Source organism: Talpa occidentalis, unplaced genomic scaffold (assembly GCF_014898055.3).
Source record: "Talpa occidentalis isolate TD23 unplaced genomic scaffold, MPIMG_talOcc4v2.1 talOcc4.2, whole genome shotgun sequence".
Classification (NCBI taxonomy): Eukaryota; Metazoa; Chordata; class Mammalia; order Eulipotyphla; family Talpidae; genus Talpa; species Talpa occidentalis.
In genome coordinates, this window is record NW_023602073.1 from 51,558,916 (window position 1) to 51,583,283 (window position 24,368).

The window sequence follows — 24,368 nt, forward strand, 5'->3', positions numbered from 1 at the left end:
GAGATTATATACCTGGAAATAAGTTTATGAAATTATCTAGGGAATGTGTAAGATTTGACTTGTGTGTTTGTTTTTAAAGATTTATTTATTTATGTATACAAGAATTGGGGTATAGGCCAGAGGTGCGGGGGTGGGGTGAGAGGATTCACCTGAGACAGAGTGGGAACCAGAACAGGCAGATTGACTGAAATACGTTGCTGAGGGGAGCAGCAGGTGTGGCAGGAGAGGTCTTCTGTGCCATGTGGGCTCCTCCCTGGCTGGAGATTGAACTTGTGCTGCAGTGGCTGTGGATAGTTTCATAGGTTGCATCTTAACCCCTTGCACCACCAGGGAGGCCTGACTTGAGGTTTTACATTAATTAAAGACATGTTTTCTATGAAGGCACATGCTGTCTGTTGAGCAGAAAAGATAATTCAAAGATTATAGTTTATTGCCCCAGAGACAGCAACTGCTCCTTTTTCTTTATCAGCATATTACTTTCATTTTTTAAATTAAAAAAAAATTTTTCAATATTTATTTGGAACTTCATTTCCTGCTGGACAATAAGGCAACTCTTCTTCAGATTCGCCTTTGTAGCAGGTTGCAATTTACCAGTTCACTACTATGAATAAAGTGAATAAATTATTTATATATTAATCTGAGAGTCAGGTTAATGATGTCCTGAAAATGACACAAAATATCTTACTTTAGAAAAAGAAAAGTATTGGATGGTTATGATACCGGAATTGTCAGGCCTAGTGTCCCAGCCAGGAATGGATCCCAGGCTGCAAGGGCAGCGATGAGCCCCAGCCACTAGACCCCCACGGGTTGGTGTCTCATGAAGCCGCAGCAGGAACTTCGCAGACGCTCAGGCAAGCAAGCGAGAAGAGGCAGGTTTGTTTAGAAGAAAAAGTTTATTGAGGAGAAAAAGAGCAGAAATAAAGTGGGACTCCCAGCCCAGGGAACCAGGCCTGGGAGGGGCAAGGAAGCCAAAGTGGAGTTGTGTCTCAAGGAATATATACCTTTTTTCCCTCATTATTCTAAAGCTCCACCAGTCTCTTTGTGATTGGTTATCCTCGGCTGTCTCACTTAATTTGCTACTGAGTGGGGGATCTTCACATTCCTTATCTAACAGCTTTCTCTTTCCCCATTTGTTGCATCTTTAAATTTATGGCCCAGTCCTCTGGATGGGCATCCCTGCATTGACGTTAAACAGCTGCCCTTCTAATGTGTCCATAAATTAAACCACTCTCCATTTCTCCAATCTCCGCCTCCCTTTACCACCTGAAGGAAACCAGGACCAGCATTAACAATGTTGTCCTTGGTCCTGGGATGTTTGTTTTTCCTAGTGGAATGGGTTACTTTCCCTTGGTTGTCCTTATCTCTGAAACCTCCCTAAATTCTTCAGAGGTCCCCTCCTGTACTGTCCCTAAAACTGCCTAATTCCTAGCTTGCCCTGTGTCTCATTCCCCACTTTATAGTGGAGCGCCAAACTGCTGTTAGGACAAAGGACGCCGATCTGATCAATGACTGCTTCCTGCTGCAAGTGGGCAACGTGGGGAGACAGGGCTCCACAGCAGGGTGACAATCTAAGGGACCCCTGAAGATGGACTGTGGAGGCTTCATTTTGGGTTCCATTTGAAGGACCATTTGGAGCTTGATGGCCTCCAGGCGAGCGGAGATGATTCTGACGTGTTAAGGATGCAGGGCCCAAACAAAAGAACAATAAAGAGAATTAGTAAGGGAATGAGAAAAGGGAGTAGCCAGGACAGAAGTTGTCCTTTTATAGAATCAAAGATTGTGTCCAGCTAAGCCCTTGTCCTGCCTGTCTTTTGAGATCATCCACAATCCGTATATTTCTTTTTAGTATTTCTATTTTCTTCTACCTCATGAGAAGTATTTATCCAAAAGCAACATGTTTCATTTAAGAGGGCACAAACTCCCCCTACTACAGCTGTAAGCAGGTCTAGGGTTTTGTGATTTTATATTACCACTGAGACTGGGGATTTTAAGGAGCAATGTTGGGCTAGTGCCCCAAACTCCTGGAGGTGCTGTAGCCAAAATGACAGAATCTGTGAGAACTAGGGCTTTAGTGCCATTTTTATCTTTTGCAGCAGCAGCTAGGAGAGCCAATAGTGGCTGTGGAGGCTGCTAGTTTGGAATTTAGTAACAATTTTCTCCACCCTAATAGAGGAAGTTAGGAAAACAAAACTAAAAATGTATAAACAAGTAGCCTCATAGCGAGCAAGGTAGCATGTTATAAGGTGTCCTCGCTCAGGCTGGCCATCTGTAGTGAGGGGGACAATTGACCAGTAGGTCAGTCCAAAGAATTGGAGTAAGGCAGAGTAAGTGGCCCTTATTTACCAAAAAAGGTGATTTTTATGTCTGCCACTTTTAGGGTCACCCGAGGCTTGTCTATATAAACTGTAAACAGGGGAGTCTCTCTCACCTCTGGGCTTCTTCAGAGAAGATCTTCTCCTGCACCGGGTTCTTCATAGTCAGAGGCAGCTGACGGTCAAGGCTGTCCTCCCATCCTGGCCTGTGGTTTGGGCTGGCCCCTCCCTCTCTGGAGAGTGGGACAGTCCCTTTTTAGTGCCCTGTGTGATGGCACAGAAGGCATGGCCCTGGGGACAGCTTCTTGCAGCTGAGGTGTCCTGGTTGCAGGCAGTGGAAGTAAGCTGGCAGCCCATTAAGAGGTTGAGGTCCCAAATGGCCTAGGGCGCAAGGGGGCTTGGGTGAATCTGAGGTGGCAGGGTACTAACAATGGCAACTGCCATTTACTGGCCCTTCTCTTGCCTTTCTCCCTTTCTTTTTAGTCTAGTTAGTCCCCTCCATATTACTGTAGGCCTTGAAGGCCATGTTTAAAAGTGTTAAAAGGATCTTAGGCCCTTGATTTAGTCTCTGGAGTTTGCACCTGATGTCAGAGCAAGGCTGACTAATGAAGGAGACAGAGACCGTTAAATTGTTTGTCCTTTTTAGGGTCTAGATTAGTATATTTTTTTATAGCCTCAGTAAATTTAGCCTGAAATGACGGGCTTATTAGGTTTTTAAGAAGTCTTATGTATTTCAGAATAATCTTATTTGTGTACATTTATGTTGAAAAGGTGAAACAATTTTATGAGAATACTGTCTATGAGGTATCAATATACCCAAATTGACTCAGTTTGTTTTCACAACAAGAAACAATTTTATATATCAAAATAACTAAAGCCTGGTGCCACACAGGTGCACAACTGACATTTAAGTTAACCAAAATATTTCATGGCAAGTCACTTGAGAACACAAAAGTTTTCTGTCAAAAATCCCTCACTCAGACCTTTAACACTTCCCTTTGCCTTTTTTTTTCTTTCTTTTAAAACACAAGCACACCGTACTTTACTTGTATCCAGAATTATCACACCTTAGTTTCCAATCTCTGCATTGCAAGACACCACAATAACTATTACACTATCATCTTCAGACTACACAACTTACAGACACATTTTTCATTTTTTGTTGTTGTTGTTGTTGAGATGACATTAAACTTTAGTTTCCTTACAATAAGGAGCAAAATGTAAACCTGAAATTTCAGAGAATGGTTAACAAATTTTATTACTCAATTTAGCAAAAACCTTAGTTTAGCTTTAGTTTTTTTCTTAGAACTGGAATTTTAAGTCAACTGCACAGTTGCCATTGTAACAATTTTATATACCAAGATTTCTTAGGCAAGCACTAGATAGATTGATAAAACCAAGAAAAAAAATTAGACAATTAATACCATAAACATTTTCAGTAACTTGTCCTTATGGCATTAGATGTTACCTTGAATTCTGTAAAGAAATATAGTTATTTACTGGGAGAATATATTGTTTTCTCCAAGGGGAAAGACAAGTAGAGCAGTCTTCCTGGAACAAGATCTTATCAAGAGAAGTTTAGATAAAAGCCTAGAAGTAAGTTTTGTTTGTTTGCATAGGCCAGGTTAATTATTATTCCCTTTGTAGAGCATGAGTAAACACATTTAAACAACATAAAGTATTAATACCCAACATTAAAACCTTAAGGCATGTATGCTTTTTAAAACATTAAATTTTTTTTTAAATAATAAATTTTATTTTTATATTCCCACATACAATTGCAAACGCCCCATTTTGACCCCAATCCTTCCCCTCCCGCCCCCACCCCCCAAAAAGTGTCTCTGGTTCATAGTTTTTTGTTGATTTTGATTTTCACTTTCTTATATTCATTTTCCTGGTCCCTTATTTAAGTTTTCTAGATTCCTGCTATGAGTGAGACCATCCGGTATTTTTCTTTTTCTTTTTGGCTTATTTCGCTGAGCATGATCCCTTCCAGCGCCATCCATGTTGCTGCAAATTGCATGTGTTTATCTTTTTTGAATGCTGAGTAATATTCCATGGTATATATGTACCACATCTTCTTGATCCAGTCATCTATTTTTGGGCATTTGGTAAAACATTAAATTTTGAATTAGGTTTTTCCTTACCACAATTTTAGATCGCGATCTCAAAATTTAGGATTTTTTATAGGCACCATTTATAATTAATCCTCCGGAGGCAAAAAGCAAGAACAAAGAGATCTCTTGATTTTCATTTAAATTTTTTTTTTTGCCATGTGCACTTATTTTAAGAAACAGTTCTTTCTACCAATATTTGCAAAGACACTGAGAAACTACGATTTAGTAAATTCCCCTTCTTTAGTAACACTTTTTTTTGTTTGACACATTCATTTAACCAAGTTTTTAATATCCTTTTTATATCAAGCAGGTTTGTAATGACATAGAAGTTAGAATTCTTACATAGAACAAGTACCCAATTTTAACCCTTACTTAAAACCTAGGGTCCAACCAAAGACCACAACAATTTCAAAGTTAAGCAGTTTGTATTAACTTTTTTAGATAAGAAAAACATTTTAAGTTTGTATTTTTAAGTATTATTAATTGGCTTTACATTGTTTTAGTTTTGTCACACTGAGACCTAGCACATTTTTAAGACAAAAGACTTTTTTTTTTCAGAACCATGTATGGAGAGGACAGGAGAAGAGGAAGAATAAGATTTTCCTTTACAGTTTGCCTGTTTTCAAACTCTTATCAGAAATTAATTGGTATTAATAACAAACTCAACTTTTACAGGTCCAATAAGCAATTTAGAAGTTGTCACTTAACCAAAAAATTACCTTTTATAGTTCGTTAGCAAGTCCAAAGTAACTCAGCAGTTTTTACCTTTAACATTTTAGACTTTAAAATCAGAAAAACACAGGGAAATAGAACTTTTTCCCTAGCATGAACCAAAAGAGTTTTTCCAGGTGGACAAAGGGAGAGTCCAGTCCCCCCACAACTGGAAGGCAGCAGAGACATACAGGTAACAGAGAAGTAAAATCAGTTGCATTGCAAGAGAAGGAAGAATGGAAAGAGAGAGCGAGCAAGGAAAGATAAGAGGAGCCATTCTAACAATCCTAACAGGGATCTGAGGCCGGGGTAGGGTTCTGTGTCGGATCCTGTGTGGTGCTTAGTGAGGAATGACTTTCCCAACTGTCACATTGGGACCATTCATCCTCCACTGTGTCTCGGCAGCTCCCCCTCTGCTGAAGGCAAGGGAGGATGGCCCGAGCTGCTGGGAGATCAGCACCTTATGTGCAGCTCCCGGACGGCCTCTACATGACGTATGTGCCTAGCTCTTCGGAGACCGGAGTCCCTCATACGACGACAACCAGGCTTTTATTCTTTGACTGGCAGATGGGCTAGTCCCCTTACCTGTGCTGGTCACCAGTTTATCCTTTCACAGGAGTCTTTAAGGCAGTCGCCCTTTGGCATTTACTGACTGTCCTGTGCCTGTTTTATGGCCTCTTTGATGGCTCCGAGAAAAAGAAGATGTTTAGCAAGAAGAGTTTAGGACAAGATGAAGACAGAAACAATTTGTGCCTCTCGGCTGACTTAGCTTAAATCTTGTGAGATCCCGGACGAGCCCCCAAAATGATACCGGAATTGTCAGGCCTAGTCTCCCAGCCAGGATCGGATCCCAGGCTGCAGGGCAGCACTGAGCCCCAGCCACTAGACCCCCACGGGTTGGTGTCTCACGAAGCCGCAGCAGGAACTTCGCAGATGCTCAGGCAAGCAAGTGAGAAGAGGCAGGTTTGTTTAGAAGAAAAAGTTTATTGAGGAGAAAAAGAGCAGAAATAAAGTGGGACTCCCAGCCCAGGGAACCAGGCCTGGGAGGGGCAAGGAAGCCAAAGTGGAGTCGTGTCTCAGGGAATATATACCTTTTTTCCCTCATTATTCTAAAGCTCCACCAGTCTCTTTGTGATTGGTTAGTTTTCGGCTGTCTCACTTAATTTGCTACTGAGTGGGGGATCTTCACTTCCTTATCTAACAGCTTTCTCTTTCCCCATTTGTTGCATCTTTAAATTTATGGCCCAGTCTTCTGGATGGGCATCCCTGCATTGAAGTTAAACAGCTGCCCTTCTAAGTTGCCCATAAATTAAACCACTCTCCATTTCTCCAATCTCTGCCTCCCTTTACCACCTGAAGGAAACAAGGACCAGCTTTAACAAAGTTGTTCTTGGTCCTGGGATGTTTGTTTTTCCTAGTGGAATGGGTTACTTTCCCTTGGTTGTCCTTATCTCTGAAGCCTCCCTAAATTCTTCAGAGGTCCCCTCCTGCACTGTCCCTAAAACTGCATAATTTCTAGCTTGCCCTGTGTCTCAGTTTCACTTATAGGAGGAACATAGGGAAACTGTACAGGGATTGGGGAAGGGGGAAAGACAAAGCTAGTAGGAAAACTGTAAATCGGCGCTATTGATCAGGGAGAGGGAGGAAAAAAGATCAAAACAGGAGGGAAGAGCACAAGAGTCTATGGTGATGGTTCATGGGTGTCTTGGTGGTGGGAATTCTATGGGGACTACACCTGAGAGGCGAAATCAAACATTGTGCAAATGTGAACAATGATGTAAAAACAGAAACAATAAAAAATTCTTTAAAAACAGATTTTTTAAAAAAACTTTATTTTAATTACAGGAGAAATCTTTTTCTAGATAATTTTAAAGAAAATACCTTAAAAATCAGTGCTATTAATTAAAACAGGAAACACTGAAATCCCAGCTATCACAGGGCACAGCACCTCCCCCTGCAGACCTGAGGAGCAGCCTGAGCAGAGGAGGAGACACCAGGCCCCAGACAGGACCAGGCAGACCCTGGGTCTAGACTGAAACTGCTCATCTGACACTCATGGTCCTCACCTGAGGAGCTTGTCCACTCCCTGCTGAGAAGCAGCCCCAGGGTAGGAGGGACAGTCTGTCTCAGTATTGGGTCCTCCCTTCTCCCCTCCTGCACTTTAGTCAAGGGGGGGGGGGTCACCTCAGAGGAGTTGGGGATAGAGGGGTTATGGTGAGGGGGGTCAGGGGACCACTTGGACCTGTAGGTGTGAATAGAAGGTTCTGGAGCCAGTTGGGTCTCCTGTGTGACCCTGACTCAGGAGCAGCTCCAGGAGGAGCCCAGAGAACTGACTGGCAGGAAAGACTTGGGGGGCTGGTCAAGGGAAAGAGAGGCTGCATCTCTCCCACAGAAGCTGGTCTCTTGGGGGACAGTGAGGGAGGAGTGATGCCTGAGAGCAGAGAAGGGGGGCCAGTAGACAAGGTGAGGGGAGAGGGTTAGGGCAGGGCTGAGTTTTCCTGGGCAGGCAGGGGGTGGGAAATGCAGTAGGACAGAAGGACACTGTCCTTTGAGCCAGGACCCTGGGGACGAGCCTGGGGGCACATGGGGGCAGAGAATGGGGACAAGGAGGGTCTGGTGTGATCTGAAGCTGGTTCCCCCAGCTAAGGGGCTGCTCAGCTAGGCAGCTGCCCCCGGTTTTCAGAATAATGTGGACACAGTGCTCAGAGCTGCTTATTCTGAAACCTTGCTTAGATGCTGACTGTGTCCCCTGCTGCCCTGCGGGAATCAGTTTTCCATTCTTGAAAACAAACACAAAGAAGAGCTCAGTCTTCAGTAAGTGAATAAGCAGGTGAATTAGTTCTGGTCACCCCAGGACCCTCCCAGCCTACCTGGGGACTCCTCAACTGATTTCCGTCACCACATATTTGTTTTACCTGTTCTTTATAACTAGAATTCTGCATGAACTGTGTGTGTGTGTGTGTGTGTCTGGTTCCTGCTCTCCTGTCCAAATTTCCAAGGATAACATCTGAATCATCCTTTCCCTCTCACTGTTCACACTGAACTGGCCACAAGGGGGCAGCAGAGCCCCACGGATCCTGGGAACAAGCCTGGTGGTCTTTCTATGGCCCCTGGGCTCTTCCCCCACCAAATAGCTCCCATTTCTGGTGTCCCCAGGCAGGAGCTGCAGGATGGCCCTGCTTCCCTCTGGGAGCCCTGCTGCTTCACAGACCCTCAGGGGTGGGGGCTTGGAGCTAGATCTTGATTTTTTTTTTTTTTAAAGATTTATTTATTTATTTATACAAGCACTGGGTACAGTCAGAAGCGGGAGAGGGGGTATAAGTCAGTGGTAGAGCATTTGACTACAGAAGCGCGGCAGGGTGAGGGAATTCACCAGAGCCAGAGCAGGGAACAGAGCAGGCAGACTGATGAAATATACTGCTGAGGGGAGCAGCCGGCGCGGCCCGAGAGGTCTGCACGCCATGTGGGACCCTCTCTGGTGGCCGGGGATCGAACCAGCACTGCAGAGGCTGCAGGCACCTTTGCAGCCCAGCGCTCAACCACTGCACCACCAGTGGTGGCCCCTGATTTTTTTTTTAAGGTTTGAACTGGGGTACAGGCCAGAGATGCAGGGGGTGAGAGGATTCACCAGAGACAGAGTGGGGAGCAAAACAGGCAGATTGAAACACACTGCTGAGGGGAACTGCGGGTGAGACAGGAGAGGTCTGCTGCGCCATGTGGGTCATCTCCCTGGCTGGGGATCGAACTCATGCCACAATGGCTGGCAACAGTTTGATAGGACTGAGGCTTTAACCCCTGGACCACCAGGGAGACCCAGGGTACCCATTATTCTTATATTGCTTTTCCACATGGTGTTTGATAGTTCATGAAGTGTTACTTAATTTTTTGTTTTTGTATTTTGTGTGTGTGTGTATGTGTAGAAGAGCTGGAGGCCAAAGGTGTGGGGGGTAAGCGGATTCACCAAAAACAGAGTGGGGAGGAGAACAGGTGGATTTACTAAAACACACTGCTGAGGGCTGCAGAGGATGAGGCAGGAGAGGTCTGCTGCTCCACATGTGGGTCAGCTTTCTGACCAGGGATTGAACTCAGGTCATAGCAGTGACATCACTGAGACTTAACCCCTGGGCTGGTCATCGGGAGGCCCCTTCATTGTTTCTTTGTAAAATCATATCTCAAGTTCAGTGATTCACTCTTCCATTTCTTTGATTCTACTATAAATTTCCGTAGTAATTTTCATTTCTATTTTAATCTTTTTTTGTCCAATTCCTTTATTTCCTTCTTTAAAGTATGATTTTCAATCTTATGTTCATTGTTTTTGTTTCTCAGTATATTCTTTTCCTGATTTTTCTTGCATACACTTGTTCTGCTTTTCTGTATCTTCTCTGAGTTCTTAAAATTTCTTTATCATGGCATTCTTGAATTCTGTATGTGACAAAAAACATCTTCCTTTTATTTTCCATTGATTTCTAGAAATATGTTCTCCCTCTATAGTGTAATATTGACTTTCAGACTCCTTTAACCTTTTGCTGTTATTCCATCTCTGCATTGTTTTCCGACCATACTACTGTTGGTATTGTTTTTGCTAGGTGTGTCTGCACCCCTGCCACACTGGGGTGGGGTGTTCCACATTGGTGGCTGGGGTAGCTGCTCTTGGGTAGGACCCAGTGCAGCCAGGACTGGGACCTACAATGGTTCCGAGGAGCTGGTGGCTGCCAAAGACCTGCCTCGGTAAAATGTTGTGTCAGGTGTCCCTGAAAGGATGAGACAGCGTCGGTGAAAACTTAAGGGCTAAGGGGAAGGACATGAGGTAGTGAGGAGACACTGACACTCGATGAGGTGCAAGTATCTTCCACAGAGGGGCTCAGTAGGTCTTTATTCATTTTTTTGCAAGCAGTGAGATGACATCATCATGTGCATAGAAGCAAAGCAGAAACAATCAGTGCATTCTTTCCCCATAGACTTTCGGCTGCTACGTGCTCTCAGCAAGAAGGCAACCTTCAAGGTTAATAGATAAAAAACTAAACCTTACACTAAAACTCATTATTTTAGCTTAGACAATAACCTAAGACAGCCGACAGCCATCGGTACACTCCCATTAGCTAAAGCCTAAGCATCAAGACTCTTCTATTCAGATGGCCTTCAGCGGAGACCAGCTGCTTTCTGGTTATCAGCTACCAGGGTTTTTTTCTACCTAGAAACTTCTTAACACAACGAACTTCATTAAAAACTTTCCTAAGAAACTTCTAAAAAAAGCAAAAGAAGGACTTAGTATAATCGTTGTCCTGGATTGCTTGTTAGTCATGTCTATGTAGAACAATTATTTCCCATTGTCAGGTGGGCCAAATTTACAGTGTTTAATTTTTAAGCAGGTAATTCTCTATACCATGTGCTTATAATATTCTTATACATATGCTTTATTGCCCAATGTATTTTCTGAGAGGTTTTTCTCTTTCTATGACCAAGAACAAAAAACAAAGGGATGCATGTAGGTTATAGATTAATCTTCAGCCCCACGGTGTGAGGCACAAGGAATCTTCAGCCCCATGGTGTGAGGCTCTTTGGAAATCTTCGGCCCCACATTGTGAGGCCCTTTTTCTTCAGCCCCACAGTGTGAGGCCCTTTTTCTTAGCTGCTTGTCAGTGTCTTGGCCCCACAGGTGGCTAGACCTGTGTTCAGCAGCCCTTCCTGGAAGGTGCCTGAAGTCACTACTGTGGCATGGGGCTCTTTGTGGCCAGGTATGGGATGAGGGCCAGCTCCCAATGTGCTGCCGGATGAGTCCATGGTCAGGATCACTTCCTGGGGGGTGGTGATTGTAGGTGGTAATGGGTAGATACCTGCACAACCAGAAATGTATGGTATAATTTATTAAATTTTCTGCAAGAAAATCTTTTCCCTTTATATATGTCAGGGCCTTTGTGGAGTTATGCTTCCTTACCTCCTTTGGAATTTCAGACAACAGAGTAGTGGGTGGGGCCCAGGGGCTCTGGGACACCTCTTTCAGGAATTACCTTTGTTCATTTGTCTTAGCATAATGTCCTCAAGTTCCATCCATGTTGTTTTAAATGTCATGATTTTACTTATTTAAATAAAAATCTGTGGACCTCCCTGGTGGTGCAAGGGATTAAGTCTTAGCTTTATCAAGCTATCACCAGCCACTGCAACCTGAGTTTGATCCCTGGCCAGGGAGCTACCCACATGGACCTGCTATTTCTCTCAGCAGTGTATTTCAGTAGATCTGCCTGTCCTGTTCCCCACTCTGTCTCTGGTGAATCTTCTCACTCTCTGCACCTCTGGCCTACATCCCAGTTCTTACATGCATAAATAAAAATGAAGCTTAAAAAAAATCTAAGTACTATTTCATCATGTGTGTGTATATATATGTAATTTTACTTTTTCTTTGAATGTACCCCATTCCTGTCTCTCTCTTTCTCCAAACTGGAGTATCCATTATATTTATGTTGCCTTTCCTCAAAGAGTTGGTTCGTTCTTCCAGTTTTTCTTCATTTTTCTCTTTTTTTCATCTAATTTGGTCCATTGTTCATTATTATTGGAGGTCACTGATTTGATCTTCTCTTTGGCCTTTTCTGCTCCAATAGCTTATACAGGAGCGAGTAGCTTCTCTGTTGATCTTTTTAGAGCCTCTGTCTCTGTGAAGTTAATTTAAGGCTTCAATTTCTATTTTCTGTTCACTGATTTTATTTTCTAAGACATTCATTTATTATTTATTATTATTATTATTATTTGTTTTATCTCTTTGATTCACTTTTCTGTGTTTTCTCCATCTCTTTGGCTTTCTTTTCAATGGCAATGCTGAACTCTACTTGATAGTAAGATACGATCTTCCATGGCTTTGTGTTTGTGTACTGGAGAGTGTTCTCTTCTCGTGATTCATGTTTCCTTGAGGTCTCAAGTTTCTGGGCATGTTTCTTGGGCTTATTTTGCTGCCTTAAACTTCTAATTTTTGAAACTTATGCAGGACTGGAGACCTGATTCTTGAGATGCTGAGTCAGAGACTGTGGGGCCTGCAGTCATCCAGCCTCTGGTGTGGGTGCTCTGGCTGGGGCGTGTGAGCTCATGTTTGTGGCACCACTGACATACGCCTTTCCTAGTCAGTCCTGAGACTCTGCCCTGTGCACACTGTCCCTGAGCTTCAGGAGGGCGGGGCCAGTCCTGAGGGGGCTATGGGGGTGCATCTGGCTCCATGCCTTGTTGCTTCACTGGGGACCTTGTTAGCTGGGAGCGCCCAGTCAAAGCTGTGAGGCTCCTCACTGTCAGCTCTCCCTGCCTGGGTCATGTGCCTGGTTGGGTGACCACCACAGTGTGTGCTGCGGCCTCCCCAACCCTGACCACAGCCTCCAGGTGTCTTTCTCCAAGCACCTCTTGTTCAATGAAGCATGACTCTCCTGTGCCCCTTTTGGTGCTGTCTGGGGGCAAAAACTGGTGCTGCCCTGAAAGATTCCAGCTCAGTGAGATGTGATTTATATTTGGGGGGCTAGAATAGCAGACAGGGGCGCATGGTGGACACTGTGCCTGTCAGAGGCTGGTGCTTAGGTCAGAGGTGACGTCTCATGTTCTCAGTGGACTGAGGAGTTTTCTTAGTGGATGATGCTGAAGTCCATGGGCAGCAGCAGTGTCTCCTCTGCACATGAGCTCAGCTGAGGCTGGTGAGGCCCCTCCCTGCTGGACCCAGAGCAGGACTCACAGGGCCTCCCCCCGGGATCCCACATGGTTCCCAGATGACACACGTCAGGGCTGGGGTGGAAGACAGGACCCCCAAGCCCAATAAGCAGGTGTGGGGTACACAAATGGGATGAGGAGGTTGGCAGAGACCCTTCTGAGCAGGTCGTTTCACATGTGGCCTGAAAGGTGAGGGTTTGGGGAGCAGAGGCAGCAGGAGCATCAGGGACTGTGAGGAGGCCTGAGGCTGGGAGAGCTCCCTGAATTGGAGGAGTCACCCGAGCCAGAGAGGGCCCCTGGGAGAGCATTGGGAGGGGGACATAGAGGGAGGGGGAGGCTTGGGAGCCCCTTCTTTAAGCAGAGGGATCCCCTGAGGGATGAGACAGGGAGATGACATGAGCTGACTGGAGAGGGTCATGACCTTGGAAGGAAATGGACTTGGGGAGGTGAGGCTGGAGGTGGGGTGGGGTGACCCTTGGGCCAAGTGAGAAATGAGGGTGATGTGGAATAGGTGCTGGTCATGGACATGGATTGAACATTTGGGTGCATTGGAAGTAGACAGTGAGGGGAGTGGACTGAGAAGATCACCCTGGAGTTTCTGGCAGAGATAGCTGTGGAGACACAGGTGCCCTTCACTGAGGAGGAGAAACCACAGGAGGTGATGTGGGAGGGAGGCCCAGGCTCCTGGTTACCTTGGAGACATAGTATTGGGCCTTCCTAGTGACCCTGTGTCCTGGAGGGACAGGGTTTGGTCACTGTGACTATTTCTCCGGTGACATTAACATCCGAAAAGCCGCAGGCCCCGTCCATGCAATGTGGGCAGGACCTGGTCCTGCCCAGTGCTGACTCCTGGTGTCCAGGGTGTGGGGCTCCTGGGTCAGCTGCTGTGAGGAGAAGAAAACAGGCCTCCTGGGGGCTCCTCACAGGCTCTGCCATGTGGGGTGACAGCTGCCATGGGGTCACTGGGGTGGTCACCATCGGGCACAGGCAGAACCCTGCATGGGGCTCAGAGTCAGTCCTGACTGTGCTCCACACTCACCCCTAGTTCTGGGTCTGGGAGCCAAGCAGCCTGGAGCACAGTGTGTGCTCAACAGTGGGTGCTGGTTAGGCACCTCCCCTGTGTCTGCAGGGGTGTCAGGGTGCCTGCCCTTCCCCTCTGCTGACCCATATGATATGCCGTTTCCTTCCTGAAACAGGAAGGAAGTGCTCCCTTGGGTGCACTGTCATGAAGGCAGGGTGGAGGCTGCTGGGATTGCATTTCAAGCTTTCACTTTCAGATCATGTAGGAGCCAGAGAAGGGTGATTGCATTTTTAACAGAAAATTTGGAGGATCCCCAGGATCCCAGCCCTGTTGAGACACCCCTCAATGAGTGCTGAATTCTGCCTGTCTACTCTCTTGGGAACCATCTTCTCTGAGCCATGAGGCCCCTTGGCACCCAGCAGGGCTCCTGAGCAGCTAACAGCAGGTGCTAACTCTGTAAGAAGATTTGGGGAAGCACTGAAACTTCTCAAGTTTGAAGGGACGCCCTAGAAGCCCCACCATTTCAAAGCAGGTATGTCAGATTTGAAGACATGTTTCTTTTAAGAAAAGAAAGTGGGGAGCAGCTGACTGTAAGGAGGGGCTGAGAAGGTGGTGGGGCTTGGGTGGGATGGGAGGTGGCACAGGAAATGGCCCAGCTCTAAGAGGACCCAGTACAACCTCACTGAAGATTATCTTTTACTTAATTTAATGTGTCTGTAACACTCTTGGGGCAGGACCCTGTTCTAGAATTTTAGGTAGTGACTCTTCCAATATAACTCATGTAATTCTCGTTCCAACCTTGGTTGGGAGATGCTGATGCTATTCACATTTTTCTGTGGGGAAAGTGAGGCAGGAAGGTTAAGAGACTTGATGAAGATGGTCACACAGAGAGTGGCTGAGTCTAGAGATGACCTCAGAGTCAGCCCCAGAATCTGCCCTCCCAGGACCATCGCCTGCCTCCCCCCAACCCTAGCCAGTAGGTGGTTTGAGGGTGTTTTCTCTGAGCAGGACTCATTTCCTTTCTCTGCTGCTCTGACTCACTGGGTCCCTCATGCTGAGCCAGAAATCCCCACAGTTAGAGAGAAGGAAGAAGCCCTCAGTGGGGATCTGACCCAGCCCTGTTGTGTTTGGGCAGGACCTTGACCTTGGCCCTGGCAGGTCAGGGCTGGGGAAGGACTGACCTTCAGGTCAGTTGAAAAAGCAGATAGAACAGGACAGGGGCTTTTGGGGCCACCCTGACCCCTTGGGGACAGTGTCATGTGTCCTGAGTCTTCACCTGCAGGCTTCTTCTTCATGGGGGGCCTGGGTCTGGGCCTCTGTCCTGGGGAGTCACTAGGTGTGATGATGGGGAGGAAGGCAGTTTGCACCCCAGGCCCGGGTGCTGGGAATGAGGGACCTGGTGTTCTGAGCAAGTGGGTCTGGGGTGTGGGTTCCACGGGGTGGGAAGGGAAGGGAGGATGTTTTTCTCCAATAAACCTCATGGTCTCTAGCAGCACAGAGGCTCAGAAGCCCTGAGAGAAGCCAGGTCTGTCCTCCTTGATCTCAGGGCCTAAAGGTTCACTAGGAAAAGACCTGCTCCTGCTGGTGGGGGTCCCTGAGCCCTGTTCTCTGCTGATCCTAGAGCTCCTGGTGGCCCTGCTCCTCTGTGGGCCTGGCTGCCTCCTGTCCTGTCTCTCCCCAGCCCTGAGGAGATGGCGCCCTGCTCCTGCCCCAGTTCTGTGCTCTGCCTCCTCCCTTCCCTGCTGCTCTTCCTCCAGCTGCCCCTGGGGGCTTCACAGGTGAGTGAGTCCCTCCCAGTTCCAGTGTCTCCCTCAGTTGGGTGGGACCCAGGGGCTCTGGGAGCTCCTTCTTCAGGAATTGCCTTTATTCATTTGTCTTAGCATAATGTCTTCAAGTTCCATCCATGTTGTTTAAATGGCATGATTTTACTTATTTAAAAAAAAAAAATATCCGTGGGCCTCCCTGGTGGTGCAAGGGGTTAAGTCTCACCATTATCAAGCTATCACCAGCCATTGCAGTAGGAAGTTTGATCCTGGCCAGGGAGCTGATCCACATCTTGTAGCAGACCTCTCCTTTCTTGCTAGTTGCTCCCCTCAGCAGTCTATTTCTGCAGTCTGCCTGTTCTTCTCCCCACTCTGTCTCTGGCGAATACCCTCATTCCTCACACTTCTGGCTTATATCTCAGCTCTTGTATGCATACTTAAATAAAAATAAATCTTTAAAAAAAATCTGACGGCCTCCCCCAGTGGCGCAGAGGTTGAGCGCTGGGATGCAAAGCTGCCTGCAGCCTCTGCAGCACCGGTTCAATCCCCGGCCACCAGCGAGGGTCCCAAATGGCACGCAGACCTCTCCTGCTGCGCCTGCTGCTCCCCTCAGCAGTGTATTTTGTCAGTCTGCCTGTTCTGCTCCCTGCTCTGTCTCTGGTGAATTCTCTCTCCCGTGCTTCTGACACTACCCAGTGCTTGTATAAATAAGTAAATAAATAAATCTTTAAAAAAATAAAATAAATCTGAGTACTATTTCATTATGTGTATGTGTATGTATACATGTAATGTTAGTATATTTCTTTGAATGAATCTCTGTTCCTGTCTCTTCAAATTGTGGAATATCCATTATGCTTATGTTGCCTTTCCTCATATATTGCTTAGTTCTTCCAGTTTTTCTTCATTTATCTCCTATTAGGACCATTGTTCATTATTACTGTCAGGCCACTGATTTGATCTTTCATTTGGTCTATTCTGTTCCAATACCTTCTCCAGGAGTGAGTAGCTTCTCTGCTAATCTTTTTACAGCCCCATCTCTGTGATGTTAATTTAAGACTTCAAATTTCTGTTTCTTTTTACTCATTTTATTTTCCAAGTCATTCATTTATTGTTCTGAATTTTGTTTTTCTCTTTGATTCACTTTTCTGTGTTTTCTCCATTTTTTTGCCTTTCTTTATTATGGCAATTTGAACTCTACGTGATAGTAAGATATGACCTTCCATATCTTTGTAGTTGCATATTGCAGAGTTGGTCTCATCTTGTGATTTCATGTTTCCTTGAGATCTCAAGTTTCTGGGGCTTATTTTGAACATTTATGTGGTGTGACCACCACAGCGTGTGCTACAGCCTCCCCCACCCTGACCACAGCCTCCAGGTGTCTTCTCTGCCTAACTCTTGGTCAGTGAAGCATGACTCTCCTCTGTGTTCCTTTTGTTGCTGTCTGCCTGGTAACTGCTGTATAAGAGTGTCCTGTTTTGCCCCAAGCCTGGTGTTCTCTGGGTCCCCTGTCCATTCATTCACACTGATGATATGAAATGGATTTCCTGTGCAATGAAATGGATTTCCTGAGACACCTTCTTAGTCCCCTGAGAACTCTTTTGAAATGGACGTTCTTGGGCACATCCCAATCTGCTGCATCAGGCCTGCCATAGGGCCCTGCATTTTACAGTTACCAGCCCTCCTGGAGATTGTGATGGTGAAGGTGAGAACCATGGAGTTAGGGTTTTTTATGGAAGGTCCTGCTATCAGGTACACTAGTGAATGAGGGAGCATTTTTGACATCATTTCTGGACCACAAGTGTAGTTGGGAGATCTTCCCAGATTCAGAACTGTCACCGTTAATCCTTCATGTCAGCTGTCTGCTCATAGACACCTTCCCTTAGCCTGCCGGGGCCTCCCCCAGTGATGGTGTGTGTTCCCCGATACCACTGCGTCTCTCAGCCTTTCTCTCATGTCTGTGTTCACAGAGAGGTTCCATGTGCTTGGCCCCTCAAAGCCCATTGTGGCAGAGCTGGGCAAGGATGCCACACTGCCCTGCTCCCTGTACCCAGCAATGAGTGCAGAGAACATGGAGTTGAGGTGGTTCCAGTCCAATGTCTGGGAGTCAGTGTTTGCCTATCAAGACCGACAGGAGCAGAATGAGGAGCTGATGGCCCAGTACAAAGGGAGGACCTCGCTGGTGGGGAAATTCCTCAGCAAGGGGGAGGCCGCTGTGCGTATCCACAATGTCCAAGTGTCTGACAACGGGCTGTACACCTGCTTCTTCAGCAACGGAGTCTTCAGTGACCAAGCCAGGTTGGAGCTGCAGGTGGCAGGTTGGTGACATGTTAAATGTCTGAGAGTCCTGGAGTTTTGGAATTGGGGAGAAAATAAAGGCAATGAAATTTAATTTTTCATTTCATGTATGAGTAAGAAAAGGCTGATTAGTTCATGTTTTATGAAATGTGAAATCCAGGGTACCTACTACATGTCTGGCCCTGTTCTAAACTCTTGGATACGAAAGCAAATCTAATAAAGTTCTTTTTTTTTTTAAAGAGTTATTTTTATTTATTTATACAAGCACTGGATACAGTCAGAAACGTGGGAGGGGGCCTCCCCGATGGCGCAGCAGTTGAATGCTGGCTTGCGAGGCTGCCCGCAGCTCTGCAGCGCCGGTTCGATCCCACATGGCGCGCAGACCGCTCCTGCCGCCCGCTGCTCCCCTCAGCAGTGTACTTCATCACTTTGTCAATCTGCCTGCTCTGCTCTCCCCTCTGACTCTGGTGAATTCTGTGACCCTCTCACACTTCTGACTGTACCCAGTGCTTGTATAAATAAATAAATAAATAAATAAATAAATAAATAAATAAATAAATAAATAAATAAATAAATAAATCTTTAAAAAAAGAAACGTTTAAAATCAATCAATCAATAAATAAATGTTACTTTGAAAAAAGAAAGAAACGCGGGAGAGTGAGAGAATTCACCAGAGCCAGAGCAGGGAGCAGAGCAGGCAGAAGGACCGAAGTACACTGCTGAGGGGAGCAGCGGGCAGCAGGAGAGGTCTGTGCGCCATGTGGGACCCTCCTCCGGTGGCCGGGGAGCAGCCGGGGATCAAACCCGTGCTGCAGAGGCTGCGGGCAGCTTCACAACCCAGCACTCAACCACTGCGCCACCGGGGAGGCCCTAATAAAGTTCTTCACACTGTGAGTTTATATTTATAGTGGGAAAGAGAGAAATCGTAATAAATAACCAGAGCATAAATGATGTTTCAAAGTGAGAAGTGGTGAGGACAGGAAGCTAAATGGAGCAGGGAGATGGGTCAGCAATGTGGGGCTGGGGCTGAGGGGAGGTTCCAGTAATAAATAGTAGCTCAGGCTGGGGCCATGGGAGCAAAGACTCCAGGGAAGTGGGAATACAGCTGAGTAGATATCTGATGTGTGGGTGTTCCTTTCTCCACAATTTATAGACAGATAATTACCACGTATCGTATATAATGTGAGGCATACAGCATAATGACTGATTTATATATATAGTGAATTGATGGCCTCAATAGGTTAAATCACATCTGTCTGCTATTATAGATTTAGTAAAAAGAAAGAAAAAGAAGCAAAAAGGGTAAAATTACCTCATTTTGAAAAAAATTCTTTGGAGTTTGTCCTTTAACAACTTCCCTACATGTCACACAGCAATGTTGGCTACAGGCATATTGTACATTACAGGGGCAGGAATTTCTACGTGGCAGCACAGCCCGTGTGAATGTCCTGGGGTGAGTGTGTGTTTGGTGTGTGATCTGCTCACATGGAGTCCTCATGGCTGGTGTGGGAGAATAGAGGAGCAGGGTGCTGTGAGGTGACAATACTCTCATAAAAAAATGTGGTAAGGTCATGGCGGAGAGGTCAAGGGTGGCTGATGAATGCTCCCAAAGATAATCAGAAAAACCTCCATATGATGTAGATATTTGAGCTGGGATGTCATTTTGTCTAACAGGTTCTATGAAGCCCCTCAGACCAGATGAAGAAAGGATGATGGAGTCCACAGAGCCTGGTGATTGTGGACAACAGCAGTTAGAGTCTTTAGTTTGGGGTTTTGGGCCTTGAGGGCACAGGTGTAAAAGTTGAGCACTGCAGAGAGAAGAGGCTGGGGAGGAGTCACAGATGGGGAGTCCTGGTGCACATGTGTGGTGTTTGCATATGGAGCTGATGAAGATTTTTGGCACAGCAGCGCTTAGCATGTGACTCTGGCAGTAGTGGGGAGGACAAGGGCGGGGACAGTATCTGGAGTTGTGGCTGCAGTTACGGGGTGGAGAGGGGGGCTGGTTCACACAGTGGCAGTGGGTGCACAGGAGGTGCCGTCAGTGAGGTTTAGAAATAACCCAATTGAATGAGGAGAATTGGGTCACAGAATTTAAAGTGGAAGAAGGGATTGCAGAGGCTTCCGAGGCTTTGCATAGTCTATTTGTTATTGAATGTCAGGAACATTAATAATGTGTATCATTACCTGTCACCATAATGCTGCTATGTAACAAAGAACCAGAGAAAATCTCTCTGTGGCCTGTAGTAATGGATCTGTATTAACATGGGCTGGTGGGGACTTCAGCTAAACTGGCCTATACTTGACATGGATGTGCCAGCTAACCTGCCATGGACTTCACAGAGTGAAGAACTTTATTTTTTTGTTAGATGAAAATGTCACCAAGTGGACCTTGGCTGGGCTTGTTGCATGAATGGGCACTGGCTCCTGGCTGGGGCAGGACAGCTTCAGGGGAAAGGCTGGTGACAGGCCCTGCTCTGTCCTATGGAGCTGGCAGAGGGAAGACCCATGGGGCCAGCACTTTAAACCTCTGCTGAGTCACATGAGCTGATCTCTCATTAGACACATGAAGTCACGTGACTGAACCCAGAGTCAGAGTGTGAGTAAAATGTACATGGCAGAGTGTGAACCTGATATGAAGAAGGATGGTGAACTAGGCACATTTTACCTCAGATGAGACAACAGCATGAGTTCAGATGTAGAATTTCAGGTGTGAAGAGCATGTGAGGAATCCTGGCAGATGTAATCCACAGAGATGGGGCTATCAGGGAGGGAGGAGGGAAGCTGGTAAGGTGATATCTATAAGTGATGTGTGAGGAGACACAGAAGCTGAGGGAGAAGAAGCCCTGGGAGAGGGTGTGAGATAAGATGGGGCTTTAAGGACTGGACCCTGGGACTGTGCTGCCTTCAAGGAGCAGGTGCAGGGAGAAAAGTCAGGAAAGGGGCTCAGCAGGGGTCCAAGTTACAACAAGCCACCTTCAGAGGGAAGTGACCAACCCAAGACGGAGGTGGTTTCAAGGTCAGGAGTGTCCTGACTGAAGGGAGACTGGGTGAGAGGACCTTGGAGACTGGGGTTGACAAATGGGAGACTTTTGTTGAATCACCCAGAACAGAATGGACTAGAAGGAGAAGCTGCTGGATAGATGTTAAGATGTTGGTGAGAAATGAGCAAATACAGTTGCTTATGGATTATAAGGTGTACTCTTCTAACAAGAAAATAATTTTACAAAGATTTGAACATGTTTATATGATTATAAAAATAATAGGTAGAAAGGTAGAGATGAACATGTCAGGTCATCATCTTGCTCCAGGTCTCCCCCAGATCCCCTCAGAGTGCACCTTGACAGCCTCCCCTGGAGGTATGCACAGGAGGGCCCTGCCCCACCTGGCTCTCATCTTCCCTCCACAGGTGTGGGCTCTGCCCCCAAGTGCACATCTTGGGGCCAGAGGAGGACGGGGTGCGTGTGGTGTGCACAGCCTCGGGCTGGTTCCCGGAGCCCCAGGTGCAGTGGAGACACCCCCGTGGGGAGCAGTTCCTGGAGTTCTCCAAGGTCCAGGCCCAGGACAATGAGGGGCTTTTCTGTGTGGAGGCCGCTCTGGTGGTGAGAGACAGCTCTGTGGGGAGCGTGACCTGCTCCATCCTCAACCCTGTCCTGGGCCAGGAGAAGGCCATGGCCATTGTCATCCCAGGTCAGCACTGCTCCCCACTCCATCCTCCCTGCAGTATCAGATGGGGGGCTGGCAACCCCAGGTGTGCTAGCCTGGACTGTATCTTGATGGGGTCTCTGTGGGGTCTCTGACTGCAGAGCCCTTCTTCCCCCGGGCCTCTCCCTGGAAGCCAGCTTTCCTGGTGATCCTGCCCTTGCTGCTGCTCCTGCTCCTGGGGGCTGCCTGCTACACCCAGAGAGAACATTCCACACAGGATGTCCTGCAAGCTCTAAGTAAGCTTTGCTCTCCCTCCTGAAATCTCTGTGTCCCCTTTACTGGTGACATTCTGGTTCTTAGCTCACCTATGTCCTTGTTATCTTTCAGACCAGAGGAAGGCAGCATACCTGGCTGGTGAGTGATGCTCCAGGGGTCCTGGGTCCCTGTCCCCTGTGCTCAGGGGTCCCTCCCCTTGGCTGTCTAAGCACAGACATGTGGACCCTTCCTTGGGTGGGAGCTGGTAGGAGGCGGGACCCTGCTCCATTGGCTCTCCCAGATCTGGGTGCTGTTTCCCCCATTGTTGGGATCCTGGGGGGTGGTGACCCTTGGGTTCTCCTGCATCTGGTCTCATTTCAGCCCTGACTTTCCCACCATGGTGCTGGCTTTCTAGTCCTCAGTGCATCTCATTCTTGGTCAGCACCTGGAAGTAAAGCAGCTGCTCTGGGATTTTATAAGTAAATGGACTCTTGAAATTTAGGAGTGTGACCTCCTCCTGCCTTTTCTCCCCAAACAACCCCAAGAAAAGTCTGTTCTCTCTGCTCCTGAAGATGCTGATCAGTAGTGCTGGGAGAGGATGTGGTGACCTTGCATAGGAGGGAGTGGGGGGACTTGCCTTCTTCCAAAGAGTTTTTATCCCTAGAAATACTGCACTGGAGGAAGATGGGCCATTTCTCTCTGGAGCTGGTGTGATGTTCATGTTGTGTTTTTATTTCATCTTCCCATTAATTTCCAAGGAAATACTGAATGTAATAATTATGAAATAATATGCATGCTAAAAATATCTTCCCATATACTGTTTTTGATCCTGTGTAGCAACACTGAGTAGCAGGTGAAGCAGGAGCTTTGAAGGCTGTGGGGCCCAGAGCCGCTCAGTGACTTGCCCAAAGCCCCACAGCAGCAGCAGGCAGGGCTGGGTCAGTCTGTCCTGCAGGCTCCTGACCTGACCCAGGGGATTTCCCACCACCCCCTGCTGTCTGCACAGGGCTGGGGATCATGACCTCTCCAGCCTCTCCCCTCCACCCCCAGAGAGTCTCACCTGCAGATTAGGGGTGACCAGGGCCCTGGGATCACAAGAGCAGTTGGTTGTGCTGAGGTCTCACCTGTGTGTTCCCTTTCAGCCTGGAGGAAGGCCCAGCTGTATGCAGGTGAGTGGCCCTGAGGGTCCTGAGTACCTCTCTCAGCCTTCCCTCTGCTCCTTCTCTATCATGGACCCCCACCAGTAAGGACCTGGGGTTCCTGGTCTTCCCTCACTCTAGAGCCTCCTCTGAGAACTGCAGGGACCCCCCCTCCTTGTGAGCACAGACCTGCCTCCACCTGCCCTGTCCTCCCTGCAGGTCATGTGGGGTCAGGACACCCTCTGACCCTTTGTCACCTGGTCCTTTCTTTCTTTTTTTTTAATTTAAATTTTATTTTTATATTCCCCATACAATTACAACCCCCTTATTTTTACTCCAAGCCCTCCTTTCCCCACCCCCCAACCCCCATAGAGTGTCTCTTGTTCATAGTTGTTTGTTTATTTTGATATTTTCTTTATTATAGTTATTCTTTTTCCTGGTCCCTTATTTAAGTTTTCTAGATTCCTGCCATGAGGGGTTTTTCTTTTTCTTTCTGGCTTATTTCGCTGAGCATGATCCCTTCCAGCGCCATCCATGTTGCTCCAAATTGCATGTGTTTATCTTTTTTGAATGCTGAGTAATATTCCATAGTGTATATGTACCACATCTTCTTGATCCAGTCATCTATTTTTGGGCATTTGGGTTGTTTCCAAAGCTTAGCTATTGTAAATAGAGCTGCTATAAACATAGGGGTGCAGGTGTTCTTTGGAATTGATGTTTCTGTGTCCTTTGGGTAAATACCTAGGAGTGGAATTGCTGGATCATATGGAACCTATATGTTTAGTAGGTCAAGAAATCTCCACACAGCTCTCCATAGTGGGACCAGTTTGCACTCCCACCAGCAGTGCAGGAGAGTTCCTTTTTCTCCACGTCTTCGCCAACATTTGTTTTTGCTAGTTTTTTTTAATATGTGCCATTCTTACTGGTGTAAGATGGTATCTCATTGTAGTTTTGATTTGCATTTCCTTGAATACAAGTGATGTTGAACATTTTTTCATATGCCTGTTGGCCATTGTATTTCCTCTTCAGAGAAATTTCTTTTTAGCTCTTCTGCCCATTTTTTGACTGGATTATTTTATTTGTTTTGTTGAGTCTCATCAGCTCTTTGTAGATTTTTGTGATGAGTCCTTTTGTGATGAGTCCTGATAGGACTCATTTTGTGTTGTGTGCAAAAATGTTCTCCCAGTCTGTGTGGTTTCTTTTTGTTTTGGTTATTGTCTCTTTTGCTGTGCAGAAGCTCTTTAATTTGATGTAGTCCCAGCTGTTCATCTTTGCCTTCACTATCACTGCTTTGGGTAATGTGTCTGTAAAGATGTCTTTGATGTGCCTATCATGTAGTGTTTCGCCTATATTTCCTTCTATGTATTTTATGGTTTCAGGTCTTATGTCTAGTTCTTTAATCCATTTTGAGTTGGTTTTTGTGCATGGTGTGAGGT

The 24,368-nt window shown here is 46.5% G+C and overlaps 2 protein-coding genes across 2 annotated transcripts; both read left to right on the forward strand.

The window, feature by feature from the left end:
* Window positions 1–17,552: 17,552 nt before the first annotated feature.
* Window positions 17,553–17,924, forward strand: LOC119251377 (butyrophilin subfamily 3 member A2-like). The gene has a single exon (XM_037518688.2). The coding sequence runs from the start codon at window positions 17,553–17,555 to the stop codon at window positions 17,922–17,924; it is 372 nt and encodes a 123-aa protein (XP_037374585.2).
* A 1,543-nt stretch (window positions 17,925–19,467) lies between these two features.
* On the forward strand, window positions 19,468–21,960 carry LOC129146284 (butyrophilin-like protein 1). The gene is made up of 4 exons (XM_054698137.1): window positions 19,468–19,478; window positions 21,303–21,583; window positions 21,700–21,834; window positions 21,926–21,960. Exons 1-4 carry the CDS (start codon window positions 19,468–19,470, stop codon window positions 21,958–21,960), a joined length of 462 nt encoding a protein of 153 aa, XP_054554112.1.
* Window positions 21,961–24,368: the final 2,408 nt, after the last annotated feature.